The sequence below is a fragment of the Ailuropoda melanoleuca genome, chromosome 2, assembly GCF_002007445.2.
Source record: "Ailuropoda melanoleuca isolate Jingjing chromosome 2, ASM200744v2, whole genome shotgun sequence".
NCBI lineage: Eukaryota > Metazoa > Chordata > Mammalia > Carnivora > Ursidae > Ailuropoda > Ailuropoda melanoleuca.
This window is the reverse complement of record NC_048219.1, coordinates 146,356,268-146,371,444: the sequence shown is the minus strand read 5'-3', so window position 1 is coordinate 146,371,444 and position 15,177 is coordinate 146,356,268. Positions and strand designations below refer to the sequence as shown.

The 15,177-nt window shown below is 36.2% G+C and overlaps 1 protein-coding gene across 1 annotated transcript in view; it reads left to right on the top strand.

Moving 5' to 3' along the window:
* TTN (titin) overlaps window positions 1–15,177 on the top strand; it is a 271,544-nt gene that overhangs the window by 149,349 nt on the left and 107,018 nt on the right. Inside the window, 14 exon segments of the mRNA XM_034654809.1 lie at window positions 3,155–3,274; window positions 4,592–4,660; window positions 7,023–7,103; window positions 8,027–8,098; window positions 8,708–8,800; window positions 9,267–9,329; window positions 10,121–10,210; window positions 11,030–11,080; window positions 11,637–12,038; window positions 12,207–12,485; window positions 12,741–13,016; window positions 13,173–13,312; window positions 13,616–13,742; window positions 13,834–14,097. Of these exon segments, the coding sequence (XP_034510700.1) occupies window positions 3,155–3,274; window positions 4,592–4,660; window positions 7,023–7,103; window positions 8,027–8,098; window positions 8,708–8,800; window positions 9,267–9,329; window positions 10,121–10,210; window positions 11,030–11,080; window positions 11,637–12,038; window positions 12,207–12,485; window positions 12,741–13,016; window positions 13,173–13,312; window positions 13,616–13,742; window positions 13,834–14,097 (2,127 nt within the window).

Genomic DNA, 15,177 nt, shown 5'->3' with positions numbered 1-15,177 from the left:
TCTAAATGTTGTCAAGTTAATGTGTACATATTGCATCTTGCAATTTTATATTATTAAATGCTACTAATATCTTTAAAGTACCTGAGATGGCAAAGAAAGTTGTCCCAGTGAAGAAAGTCCCAACTGTTAAGAAGCCAGAAATACCAGCAGCTCAAGGTATTCCCATCATCCCTGATATCATTAGTAGCATTGTTTGTTGAAAGTAATCTGTTATGTGTCCTTGTTGTTGTATAACTAGGGACAAAAATGTCCTTATTTCTTTCCAATAATTTTAATACTCCATTAACTACAGATTCTTTATTCTTAACATTTAAAATGTTTTTAAATACTCTTTTTAAAATACCACTAATATCTTCAAAGTGCCTGAGGTGCCCAAGAAACTTGTTCCGGTAAAGAAGGAAACTGTGCCTGTTACGAGAAAACAAGAAGTCGTGCCAGAAAAAGGTACCTACCATGAAGAAAAAATATAGATTTCTCTGAATGCTACCCGAGCATTTTAATATAGTTCTTTTGCAAAACCACACTTCACAGATAAAAAGGGGTAAATAATGAGGGCAAGGAGAAAAAAATGAGACAGATAAGCTGGAGAAAAATGAGATTCAGTTGTGCTATGACATGGTTCCGTGTGGTAGCAAAGGACGTCCTCTGATTTAAAGGGTACAACCGCTCAATTCAGCATACTTTGCTGAATGTCCTACCACTAACAAAACAGCGTACTAGAAAAAATAAGATGTGGTCGTGTCTTCAAGCAACTTAAAAGGTGGTGAGAAGAAAGCACAACTCTAACACCTACAGAAGTATCAAGGGCTACAGAAACACAGAGCAAGGGAAGATAAATTTCAGGCAGAGGCACCAGGGAAAGCTGTATGAAAGAAATAAAAATTTAAGTTTTGATGGATGTTTACATTTTATAGCAATTGAGAAAATGGTTTTCTAGGAAAGGAGATGGATTTGAGTATGGATTGGTTGTGGGGTATCTTGAAAGATAGTCTGGATATAAAGCTAAGGGTTGTGTTTTGGAGTTCTCCGAATGCCCATATCAAAGGCTTTGAAGCAGGTGCACAAATTTAGTAGAGGTCAGGCTTCAGAAAGATGAGTGGCAATAGTTCCACCTGCTGCAAGACAGTGCTAATAGTCAGGAGCCACTGTAATTATGTAGGGTCATTAAGAGTTGGACAAGGTCAGTGGTGGTAGAAATGAAAAAGAGTGAGAGGTGGGAGATCGAATTGGTGTCTGTTATGGAAATTATTAAGGAAGTAGAGGAGCCCGAGATGATTGTAAGGGTTGTAGCTAGATATCCATGAGAATGTTTCACTGGGTCCCTAACTAATATTAGAAAGAAGATAGTGCATATAGTTTTCAATTTTCAAATATAGAAGCTGGGAATACTCATCTGGAGCTTAGGAAAGAAAACAGAGCTGGGGATGGAGATCTAGAAGTCATCCACAGAGAAATAAGAGTTGAGAGTGCAGGAGGATTGTTCACCGAATGTAGAGCCAATTTTTTTAAAGCTTCAGAGTTAGACCAGTGGAGAACACTGACATTTAAGGGTATGCGGAGGAAGAGAAGCAAATGAAGAAGGCTGAGAAGTCATTTATAAAATTGGAATGTCCAAAGGGTGCCATGCCTCCAAAGCCATATCCCCACTAAGTCTTGTAAGATAAAGTTCTTTCCACTGTACTCTTTGCCTGCTGTTTGCAGAATCTTGCACATCTTCTAAATTCTTAAACAAAATCAATATCTTTAAAGTGCCTCAAGTACCGAAGGAAATCATCCCAGAAAAGAAAGTGTCCATTCCTATTCCTGAAGAGCCAGAAGCTCCACCCGTCCAAGGTACACGGCTGCTCTATGAATTTTGGGAAGATGACTGTTGTCTTCATCATCTTGCTTTGGTTGTAGATGGGTCTTATGTATTTATCTGTTGTCTGTCGTAGGTAGTGAAGCTATTGATATTTTGGGGTCATCTGAAGAATATGTTATAGAGTATAAGTTGATAGGCTGCAACTTAGCAGTTGAAAGATTCTATTGTGAATACAGTCTAAAATATAATACTGTGTTTTTTAAGTTGAAGAGCCTCCTGAGGAAATAATGTATGAAGAAAAAGCATCCATAACCATTGGTAGAAAAGTGACTCCCCCTGTTGAAGGTATATATATATATATGTATATATGTATAAACATAAATTTTTTAATCTCTTAAAGACTCCTGCTAGAAATAAAAAGCTATTCATAGGGTGACATTCTTTCTTGAAATTATATACAGAATCATACCAGCATATGCTCGCTTCACTTTTCAAACAGCTATATTTCTTTTGAAGTAGAATCTTTGATTCCTCTTGATAGTAATTAATAATTCCCACAGATACAGTTTACAAGGCAAAACTGGAAAATTGCATTGGATTCTCAAACAATAACCCCACATCAGACTTTAGAAGTCATCTCACTTGCCATCCACATACATCAAATGAAGTAGTTAATAGAATGTTTAAGTATAATAGAAATCTTACCTCTTTTTCTGTATACGTGAATTTGTATGAATTGGATATTTCTGTTTTGGTGACGACAATCTTTACCTCTGTGTGAAATGTGTATGAGTCTTTGTGAAGAACTTTACAATCTCATATCCTCTGTCAACATTCTTTAAAGAACGTGAAATTCAAAAGTATATCGAGCCTGAAGAACCTGAACCTGAACCACAACCAGAAGAAATACCAATACCAGGTATCCAGTTAACTGGACTTAACTCTTCATCATCGCATTCTTCATCTTCACATACGCATACATGTTTTCTGTTGTTCGGCATGTCTCCCTGCGTCCGTGTGTAAGATACTCTGTTCCAAGCGTGCATTTCATTCTTACGCATCCATGTCGTTTGTACTGTTGATCTCAAGGTGGTGTGGCTTACACGGATGCTTCCGTTGTTTTTATCAGTGCCTTTGCCGTAGTTCTCATCATCTGTGTATAGTGTTTAAATTTTTGTGTTTGATGTTCGTTACTGCGTTTTGTTTTATGTTGGAGGCGAATAGGAATTTAAAAAGCAAACTTTTTTCTTGATATATATATATATATATGTTTAAATTTCTACTGAAGAGACTATATATTCACATGCTAACTAACATACACATATACTAACCCTCCTGAAATACTCTTTCAAGAACCTGAACCTGAACCTGAAAAGAAGGTTATTGAGAAACCAAAACTCAAACCGAAGCCTGCAGCGCCTCCTCCTGCTCCACCAAAGGAAGATGTGAAGGAGAAAATATTCCAACTTAAAGGTATAAAGTGCCACTCCCAAGTTTTATTAACCTGCTTCAAACTTCTAGTCAGTCATCTGAACGGTGCTTGCAAGACGTGTTATTTTTAAAAGTGTGTGCTTTCCAATGTGATCGAGCTGTGGGAATTGCATAGCGACCTGTTTTCTGCTGCCTTTGGGTGCTTTGTCAGGACGTGCCTGACAGAAAGGGCATCATTGCTCATTGCTGGCTTCATCCTGGACATCTGGATGCAGGGGCAGTCCAACTAACTTTCTCATGGAGGAAGGGTTTTCCGATTTCAGAGTGTGATTGCTATGCATATCTTTGGGATCTTGCGCATTTGGAATGTATAAGAAAACTTTGCATGAAACTTTTAATGTTGCAGTAACAAATTTATACAACAGCCAAAACTTTGTTCTTAAAGAATTTCGTGTTTTTAAATACACTATAAGTAATATATTTATGGCATTGATAGCTACTATGTGCTCCTATACCATCAAAGGAAAGCATATGAATGACCCATCACTGCTACCCCACTTTTTTTTTCTTTTGCAACTTAATAAAGGCCCAGACTGTGTCTTGGTGGTCCTTGGCATAGGCAGAAAGAGTGATTATGAGTACATTTGATATCCAGCATCTCTTCTCATTAAATATCCCTTCATTCTTTTTGTGTTTAGCTATTTCTTTGAATTGATGCAATATTACTTAATTTCTTAAAATGACATCTTTAAAAGCTGAAATAAACTGGTGAAAGCATATTATTCTATTTATGGTAATACAATGTTGTCTTATTGGTAGTGTCATGAGATTTCTCAATCTAAAATAATCTAGATATAATCTTAGATGAGCACTTTCACATGCTCACCTACACATGTACAAAGCCAGAATCTTCCAGAGTAAGACTGCTTCTCGTGGTTCTTGCCCCTCTTCAACCCTCCTGGCCAGTAAGGGTAATTCTGGCATTTTTAGTCAGACGTAGGAAACGGGCACCTCTTACGTGGCTATCCATCTGTGAGTCCTAGTCGAAGACACACACTTAATACACTTTCCTTAATACAAATTTATACTTCAAGGAAAATTTCTTCTTCCTGCAAAGAACAAAAATTATCTTCTTTCTCTACCAGACTTAAACTTACTGCTCACCATCAGAGTGAAAGGGCAATGTTTTTCATGGTTTGAATGCTTCTTGTGTGTTCCTTGGTGGCTGCTCTTGGCTGTTATCAATGCTGTTTGGCTGTAAGCAAAGCTTGGTTTTGATTCTTGGAGCAGATATTTAATAATTTGCTTCAGATTCGTCTAAATGTACAAATAATAAAATTAAGATCATATTCTTTAAAGCTGTTCCAAAGAAGAAAGTTCCTGAAAAACCTGAAGTTCCAGAAAAAGTGGAGCTTAAGCCTCTGAAAGGTATTTCACAATCTGGAAAATGTGTTTCTATGCAGTATCCCTCCATTGGGCTCCTTCCTCTTCCTGTCTTCTAGAATGTTCTTTTTTTTTTTTTTAAATAATCAGAGTAGTCTCATTTATTTCTTGTATTTTTGTAGTTTTTATGGTCCTGGCTCATGAGTGTTGCTTCCTTTGTCTCCCATCAAATTTCATACATTCATGGATATTGTTTATCTTTGTCTCATCTACATATGTCTTCTTGCATTTTCCTCAACTTATGAATATTAAATATTACTGATCAGCTGAAATTAGTTTCAGAATATGCCTTAGGTTAAAATGCAGAGAGCTAATAGTAGAAAGCTTTGGAATTTCACCTGAACAACAGTATTTTAGCCAGTGTTAGAGAGCTAAAAATAAATCCTGTCCTCCTTGTATACTATTGAGATGATTCATAGGGATTTCCTCTAGGCTTTCCTGTCACTGTCTCATCACTGACTCTAGGGAGCATTCAGGATTGCTGCAGATCATTTTTCAAAATTCATTTCTCCTGACACAGAATTTTCCCCAAGTAAACTTAGACCCTAAAGAAAAATAAATGGATCATAAATTTTAGAAATTTTCCGTTAAAAATGAAATTATTAATTTTTCTAGTAAGTATAATGGGTAGCAGCATTCTGTTTAAGTAATAACACATCCAGATCCAGAAATTGAATCTGTTCTTGATCCACTCTGGAATTTTAGAAAAATCACCCATTTGAATATACATTTCCTGACTTACAAAATGGAGATTACAAAATAATATTACCATGGCTGTTAGCTAGTAATTGAGGAAAAGCCACTTAAACATTAAAATGACATGTAATGACATATAATAACTTTAAAAATAATAGCTGCAATGGTATGGTTCTGTACCTGAGTCTAAAATGTCAAGACCTTAAAAATAAAATGATAATATAGAAAAACAAATGCAAAGATGTATTTCCACTATGTCCATTATATAAGTAAAGGATATATGCCATCCCTACATTAATTAGATGCATGGTTGTCTTTCCACGTTTGAGCAATGAAAGTAGTTATAAATTGAGAATATTGGTAACTCTAAAATAGTATTGAAAGCCAGCACAATTTAACATGGATAAAAAAATTTAATGCTGAAGTGTGAAATTTTACTTAAAATACTTGACAGAAAAAATCATTATTTAAAATGAAATACATATTTCCCTTTTGTATATTTAAATTTTAAAGTTAGGCAAAGTTATCTTTATCACATTTAAAAAAATCTAGGGGCACCTGGGTGGTTCAGTCATTTTATATCTGACTCTTTTTTTTTTTTATGTTTTTTTATTATATCTGACTCTTGATCTCAGCTCAGGTTTTGATCTCAGGGTCCTGAGTTCAAGCCCCGTGTTGTTTAAAAAATTAAAAAACATAAACAAAGCAAAAGAAAAACCTAATTAATGAATTGCAAATATCCTGCTTAAAGCACCAAATGGGAAATTTTTTAGAAATAACTAAAAATTCAAATTTCACATGAGTAAACAAGTAGGATGTTAAGTGATACCAATGTTTTAAACTGATTTTTATTGACATCACTAGAGAGGTAAAGTGGTTCAATAATCATCCAGCATTTCTCTTTTTTCCTCTCAAATCCATGAGGGTTATAAGAAAGGAGGAGACTGCTCTATATATCATCCATCATGTCCAATAGTCACTGAAGATGCAAGAGAGAATGAACTTAGAATGCCTTGGGTCCTTTTTAGTCTAAATTCAAGAACATTTTCTTATTCATTAAAAATGAGCTCCAACACCAGCTCTCAAATTCTATAGTTTTATACTTTTAGGTTAGTGTTGTTTAAAAAAGGAGATCTTAAGAAACAACATTTCCCTTCTGTTAAGGAAGTGAGAGTGGTCCTTTCCCAACATCAAGGTCATCAGCCAGATCCCTTGGCTTTCTTCTCTCCCCAGTGGAGAAGATTGGATAATGACACTAACACTTACCAGTATCATTTTAATGTAATAGATAGCTGGCGAGATGCCAGTGTAGACTTGAACAATCTACAATTGTAGATTGGGGCAAAGATGCTGTCAAGAACTCTGTATTTGGTCAAAGATTCATTAAGTCAATATAGAGTAACATCTTCTACCCTCATTTAAGATGACTATATTTGCTTACAGTAAATGCAACGGAATTTGTCACAAGACAATATAAATGTTTGCAGAGAAATAACTTGAAGTGTATTATTTGCTTTTAAATTTTGTGATGTTATTTTGCAACAAAAATTATTATGCACTGTAGTTAACTAGTTTTGAAAGAGAATTTTTTCTTGTTGAAATTTACTTTTATATGAATTTACTTCAAAATTTGAAATCATATTCTTTTAAGTGCCTGGAGTTGAAAAGAAAGTTCGCAAATTACTTCCTGAACCTAAACCTCAGCCAAAAGAAGAAGTTGTTCTCAAAAGCGGTATAGTATTTTTCAATTGTTTTGTTAGCTTTAAATTTACAAAAAAAAAAAAAATAGACTTGAAAGCTTACAAAAATATTTCTGTCTCTTGGTTTTCTTTTAATCGGATTACCTATTTATCAAAATTCATTGATAGTTGCACTGAAAATTGGGAAGGCTATCATTTCCATAGCTTTTTTTAAAAGAAGACAGAAATTTTGTGAGCATTCACAGTTTTGAAGTTTACATGCATAGACATAATGAAATTGATCATACTCTAAGCTAATAATGATCACAGCTGTCATGTTCATAATCAAATTATGTAGTAAAATGCACTAAACCTATTAAATATTCTAAATTAGACCAAACCTTTTAAGCCTAAATTCAGTATTCAGTTTTAAAGTATGATGCAGGATCATGAGAACAAAAAAATAACATTTTTTAAAAAACTGAACATTTCTTTCTACTAATAAAATCTTAACTGGAAGCAAGATATTCAAATGAAGAATCAAATTCTAACATTTTCTTCACACAGAATTATGGGTATCTAGACTACATTTCTTTGGATATCTCCACTTAAGTAAACTTTATACTTATTTAAATACTCCCCATTACATTACAGTGTTGAATTATGAATTGAATTTGTTGCTATTCAAATTATTCATTTTGTGTTTTGGTCATTTTTGCAACAGTATTGTCTCTGAACAGCAGATTGTCTATGTACATGGATATAAAGTGTCTCCCAGTGTTATTTTAATTAATTTGACAACCTTTGATTAAAAAAAAAACAAAACAAGCACTTCTAGCATAAAGGCTAACTGGCCAGTGCACCAGGTCGCATGCTTTTCATTTTCCTTGCTTCATGTATTATTGCATTTGTCGAGCGTGCTCAACATCTTCATTAGTTTGTCTTGGTTTACATATAAACCTTTTTGTCTTTTAAGTTCTAAGAAAGAGGCCTGAAGAAGAAGAACCTAAAGTAGAACCTAAAAAACTAGAAAAAATTAAAAAACCAGGTAGGAATCTCAGTAACAATTATCTTTTAACAAAGTGGACATGTAACAAAAGGTTTATCTTGTAAACATCATCGGAGTTAAATATAAACATAGCTTCATATTTCGTCTGTGAAACAGTCTGTGCTTTCCATTGTCTGCTTTCTGTTTAAATATCTTTATAGTAATTTCCAAATCCATTCATGTATTTTCCCACACTTCATTATTTGTTATTACCTTGCCCCTTATTCTTCTGGTAGCGGTGATTGTGAAATAATCAGGTCGGCCGCAAAATAACTTCATGGGAGGGTGTCAACAAATGTGGCACAGAATTTGGGGGCTTTTAAGTGGGTTGATTGTTGTCATTAGCCTATTCTCAAAAGGTGTATTTATTGGGAACTGTTACGGAAGCAATTTAGGAAGAGAGAGCTCCTGGAGTTGGGATGCAAGTGGGTGGAATAAGAGAAAGTAAAGTAAACTGAGGCATAGTCAAGGAGAGAAAATAGAAATTAATTGATACAGAAATGAATTGATACAATAGAGCTTTTGAAAAATAGTTTGATCTGATTATTTCAGGTCAGTTGATTTCTAAATATTCAAATAACACTAGAAAATAATCTCATTATTTTAAAGTACCAGAGCCACCTCCGAAAGCTGTTGAAGAGGCTGAAGTACCTCCAGCTCCTGTTACCAAAAGGGAAAGGAAAGTTCCTGAACCAGTAAAAGGTACAAACTTAAGGGCACTTTCTGAGTTGTCTCTAAAACTGCAAATATGAGTCATTTAAAAAACCATCACATTGGCATTAAGATTTGAACACACGACCTTAATCTACTCATCACATATGCTTTGATTTTCTTTACCATTTCACTCTTAGGTGCACTTAGCTAATAATGATCACCCATTTGTTAAAGTTAAAGTAAGTTTTAAGCACAAGGGAAAAAATAGATAATGAGATGAGTAACAACATTAGAACCAATAAAATGCTTTACTATATTTTCCAAATATTTTGTTTCATATGCAAAATAAACTTAGATCAAATACTTCATTTGGTGACCATATGTGTTTAAATTCTACTATCTCCCAAGATATATTAAGTCTGCTCAGTTTTGGTTTAATTTTGTGAAAAACTTCAAAAATCTTAAAAAAAAAAAAACCTTCAAATAACCTGCTTACAACTGTGAATTATTTTAGTGCCTGAAATTAAGCCAGCAATACCTCTCCCTGCGCCTGAACCAAAACCAAAGCCTGAGCCAGGTAAGCAAGCCCATCCCCAATGTCAACAGCATATTCCTTCATGCTTCTTAAAAAGAAGTCAACTAACAAAATTCAGCCAAGCAAATATGAAGATCCAATTGGCTTTACTAAACCATGAAGGGGACAGCACCCTGTCTAGCAAATTGGAGAGGCACTCTAAGGAGTTAATACAAAGTGGAAAGTTTTTATAGTCAGAGGGTGAGGACGGAAAAGTCATGAGCAAAAGAAAAGGATTGTTCCAGAGGAGGTTGTCTGCTAGAGGAAAAAGCAGTGTTTTTTTTAATCATGTAGATTATCTCATTCTTTCTTTGGGAGATAGAGAGGACCCAAAAGACTCATTGGCGCTCACGGAAAGAAAAATTTGCTGGCTGACCAGTTAAGGCCACATGTCTGTGGGGAGGTTGAAACTGCAATTAGACTGGGTACTGAGTCCCATTTTGGGCACTTGGTCTAAGTGACACCATGTTGAGCCTGTGTGTGTGTGTGTAACAAATATGTAGTTATTTTAAAAAAGGAAGTAAAAGTCAGCATGCATCAGATGATTTATAATGTCCTAATATATTTTAGAGTATATTATTTTTTATTCCATATAATTAAATCTATTGGAATATATTGACTATATTATTATGTTACACTGTATATAGATCATGCTGTAGTTGGAATATACTATTCTCTGTAAAACTAGTGATTTGAAAATTTTAAAGTTACATCAGAAAAGGCAAATAGGCCACCAAATGAAATTTTAGGAAGAGACAAATGGATACATTAATGCAATGGACATCTCTCTACAGAAGTGAAAATAATCAAACCACCTCCGGTGGAGCCCCCGCCCACCCCCATCGCCGCCCCAGTGACGGTGCCCGTGGTCGGAAAGAAAGCAGGTAGTTATTCTGTAGTTTTCATTTGTTTGTTTTGGTGGCTTAATAAAAGTTTTCATCCTTCATTAAAATGCAGACCCTCTTTTGTTGAAACAGGCATTATTAGCTGGGAGGGGTGGGTCATAAATTCTGGATTAAATTTTCTTCATCTGATGTTCTTTCCCAACCTAATCTCTCACCCATGGGTACATATTGTGTTTTGATTGGAATATGCATTCCTTCAAAGCATCATTGCTTTATATGCTTTTAAAATTAAGTAATGAGTATGTTCAAGGCTGATGAAATCCAAGAAAACAGACACCCTAAGGACATACATATAGGCAGCATGTGGATATTCAAATTTCCCACGTGCCCTGTAGGAATCATTTGTCATTTTTTTAAAAAAAGACTGCATATTGACAAAATGAAAAAGTTCTGGAAGTGGATAGTGTTGATGATTGCAAATTGTGAATGTACTTAATGAAACTGAATTGTATACCTTGAGATGGTCAAAAAGGTAAATTTTATGTTAGGTTTATTTTACCACAATAAAAAAGGGAGAGACAAAAAATAGGAGTAGAATAAAGGCAGTTGCTGAAAGTAATTTTTTAATCCTAAATATGCTGGTAATTTAGCTTGGTCACATCATTGACCAGAATGATACTGATCAAAATATGCTTTCTTGGAAATATCACAGTATTCTCCGTGGAAGTCAGATAAATGAAGCCAATTTCTCTTCATGCATTAATATTTATAACAACATGACTCACCCCTCCTGGTTTACTACTAAACATAAAATCGGTCTGAAAATTGTTTAAATGACAAGTTTTCTTTTTATTTCAGAAGCCAAAGCACCTAAGGAGGAGGCTGCCAAGCCAAAGGGTCCCATCAAAGGTAAGAGTCATTTCCCTGCACCTAAACTGTAACCTTTCACTCTGAGAAACTTTACATTCAAGGGGAAAAAAGTTTCAAAATTTATAACAATCTTTATTATTTCTGATTCTGATAAAACTAATATGTCTTCTGCTATTTCAAGTAATAAACCTCTAATATTATCCAAGTGGGTATTATGTATAACCAACTATATTTTAGCATAATGAACCCTATAAACTCTTAGCTTAATTCCTCATATACATTCCTCATAAGTTCTCCACAGAACTTATACAGGACAGATAAAATAATTAGACCTTAATTGGGACATTTGATATTCGGGTTTAAAACTTGAGAAAATGAAGAACATTTCTTATTCATGGATTCCTTATGCTAGCTCACTTTCCTATCCGAAAGAAGGCAGTATAAATTCAATTGGCCTTTCAATTTGCCTGCTCTTTCATTTTCTGTTCTCATCTTCCAGTTGTGCTATCACTGGTTCCATCGAGAAGGCAGCCAAGTATGCCCTTCTGACCCTTATGAAAATGCTAAATCCACGTTTAACTTTCTTTTAAATTAGGTGTCGCCAAAAAGACTCCTTCACCAATAGAAGCTGAAAGGAAAAAGTTAAGACCAGGAAGTGGTGGCGAGAAGCCTCCTGATGAAGCCCCATTCACTTACCAGCTAAAGGCTGTGCCCCTGAAGTTTGTGAAAGAAATCAAAGACATCGTCTTGACTGAAGCAGAGTCAGTGGGGTCTTCTGCCATCTTTGAATGTTTAGTCTCCCCCTCCACTGCAATTACGAGCTGGATGAAAGATGGTAGCAATATCCGTGAGAGCCCAAAGCACAGATTCATCGCAGATGGTAAAGACAGAAAGCTGCATATCATGGATGTCCAGCTCTCTGATGCCGGCGAATACACCTGTGTTTTACGTTTGGGAAATAAGGAAAAGACCTCCACAGCTAAACTTGTTGTAGAAGGTAATTTCCAGTCTGCTGAATATGATCCCTATTAAACTTTAACACAACAAACCTAATTTTTATTGTAACTTGAGCCAAAACCTCTCATTTCCAAGTTTTTTATCATTGAAGAGATTGTATGTATATTAAAAAGTCTTTGCAGATTTTTAATACCGAAATTCTCCACAGAACTTCCTGTGCGTTTCGTGAAAACACTTGAAGAGGAAGTCACAGTGGTCAAAGGACAGCCGCTGTACTTGAGCTGTGAGTTAAACAAAGAACGCGATGTCGTCTGGAGGAAGGATGGGAAGATTGTGGTGGAGAAACCTGGCAAGATTGTGCCCGGCGTCATTGGCTTGTTGCGAGCCCTGACCATCAATGACGCAGATGACCAAGACGCTGGAACATACACAGTTACTGTGGAAAATGCCAACAACCTGGAATGTTCATCCTGCGTCAAAGTAGTAGGTTAGTACTTGGCTGGGAAATTGTGTTTTGCTTATTATACTTATTGGTACTTATTATTATGTTAACAAAACGGAAGAGAGAATTTTATTTCCCAGCCTTGTACCTTATCTAAGATGGGGGAATAGCAACCCATCATAGCAAGTTAATTATATCCAGTTTTGAGAATTTTTTTCTATTTCTGAAATTTACTAAGGACGTTACTGCTATTACTTGTTCAGATCATGACTGTTTTTTTCTGACCTCATTTTCGTGCAGAAGTCATCAGAGACTGGCTGGTGAAACCAATACGAGATCAGCATGTGAAACCGAAGGGGACGGCTGTTTTTAGCTGTGTAATAGCAAAGGATACTCCAAACATTAAGTGGTTCAAAGGATATGATGAAATCCCGTTGGAACCGAATGATAAGACTGAGATAGTCAGAGAAGGAAAACAACTATTCCTCAAAGTCAAGAATGCTACACCAGAAGATATTGATGAATATGCGGTGGAAATTGAAGGGAAGAGATACCCCGCGAAGCTGACACTTGGAGGTATAAAAGTCTTTCCTTATATTCTAAAAGATTAGGTTTTGTGTGTGATTAAGGCAAAATAACACACCAAAAAAAAAAAAAAGGAAGAAAAAAAAAAGACAGCAGTGTCATTAGGTTGTTAAAAGCATTATGATTTTTCATCCCTGACCAATACAGATCGTGAAGTTGAATTGCTTAAACCAATAGAGGACGTTACCATTTATGAGAAAGAAAGTGCAAGCTTTGATGCAGAAATCTCAGAGGCAGACATTCCTGGACAGTGGAAACTGAAGGGAGAACTTCTTCGGCCTTCACCTGTGAGTCCCTTCCCATCTTAAGTTGTCAGTCACATAAAATATCCACATTCTGTCTTCAGTTTGACATTCACATTTCAATGACGATAGAGTTCTTTCAGGATTCTGAAGTCTCAAAGAGGGGAAGAACTTTGATGCACTGTTTGTGGACAGCTCTGGCAATTTTTTAATATTTTATGACTAGACATTTTTACTCACTTTTATTAGTAGTAGTTTTTAAGACATCTGTAGACATGTGTATCTGAAACATTTCTCCTCGCGGGAACTTACCTCATTCAAGTGCTAACCAAGACCATTATTTTCCAGACCTGTGAAATCAAAGCGGAAGGTGGAAAACGCTTCTTAACTTTGCACAAAGTCAAACTGGACCAAGCTGGAGAAGTCCTTTACCAGGCACTTAATGCGTTTACCACTGCCATCCTGACAGTAAAAGGTATGGGCTTTTAGAACACATGGGGTGGACTCGACTTCATTTCACAGCCCCTTGGATTCTGGAAACCTCATTCTTAATGTTTGATTTTCAGAAATCGAACTTGACTTTGCTGTGCCCCTGAAGGACGTCACTGTTCCAGAAAGGCGACAAGCTCGATTTGAATGTGTCCTCACTCGAGAGGCGAATGTGATATGGTCTAAAGGACCTGATATAATCAAGGCATCTGACAAGTTTGATATCATTGTTGATGGAAAGAAACACATTCTTGTCATCAATGATTCTCAGTTTAGCGACGAAGGGGTTTATACTGCTGAGGTGGCGGGCAAGAAGAGCTCAGCACGATTATTTGTTACAGGTAAGAGCTGACGAGATCTGGCTATAGTATCCCACATTAAGCACACGAACATACAACTTTAAAGATAGAATGCTTTGTGGGCCATTCTCAGCCTATCGAGAACAGGTATTGTGGCTGGACCAACCCTTGTGGTTCTTACTATGCTTGCAAGATGCCCTCAACAGTAACCATCAGGAAACGTTGAAAGAGACAAGGTTTATTATTTAGAGGACCTGGAAATTACATAGCACTCCTGGGGCCACAGAGCCAGGGGTTTTTTGGTTTTGGTTTCCTTTTGTTTCGTTTCATTTCGTTTTGTTTTGTTTTTGTTTTGTTTTGTTTTGTTTTGTTTTGGAGGAGGGGGTGAGGGGTAGAGAGNATTTAGAGGACCTGGAAATTACATAGCACTCCTGGGGCCACAGAGCCAGGGGTTTTTTGGTTTTGGTTTCCTTTTGTTTCGTTTCATTTCGTTTTGTTTTGTTTTTGTTTTGTTTTGTTTTGTTTTGGAGGAGGGGGTGAGTGGTAGAGACTGGGCCTGGGGTTCCGTTTTTATTGTGGCTGAGGGTCGGGGTCTATGGTTTATGGGCTTACTACTCCTTGTGGTGAATTTAAAACATAAGAGCAGGAAGTTAAAGTGAGGGAAGGGGAAAAAAAAAAAACAAGCTGCCCAAGTGGTCAGTTATCAAAATCAACCAAGGTCTCAGACACAGAGGGGCCTGTGGGGCATGGTGGGGAGGGGCCCAGCCTGGCTCCTGCTCCGGCCCTGTGGCTGGCAACGTGTATATGCAAGATGGCCATCTCTGAGGTAGATGCCTAGCAGGCAGAGCTGAAGTCAGGTACTTGTGTTACCGAAAGAAAAGCCAACTCTTAAGGCTTATGCCACAAACACCAAGTTCTAATAGGGATAAGTGACAATGGGCACCACAACTTTGCTGTCACATTGTCACCAAAAGAAGCCCCTTAATTTTTTTTTAATGGAGGATAGATCCATTTGAAAAGAATAAATAAACACTATGCAAAAGGGATCCTTTTGACCTTGGCAGATTAGAGTGGACTATTTTAAAGGTAAACTGTGTTTCTAAGCACATTCTCCATGTTTAC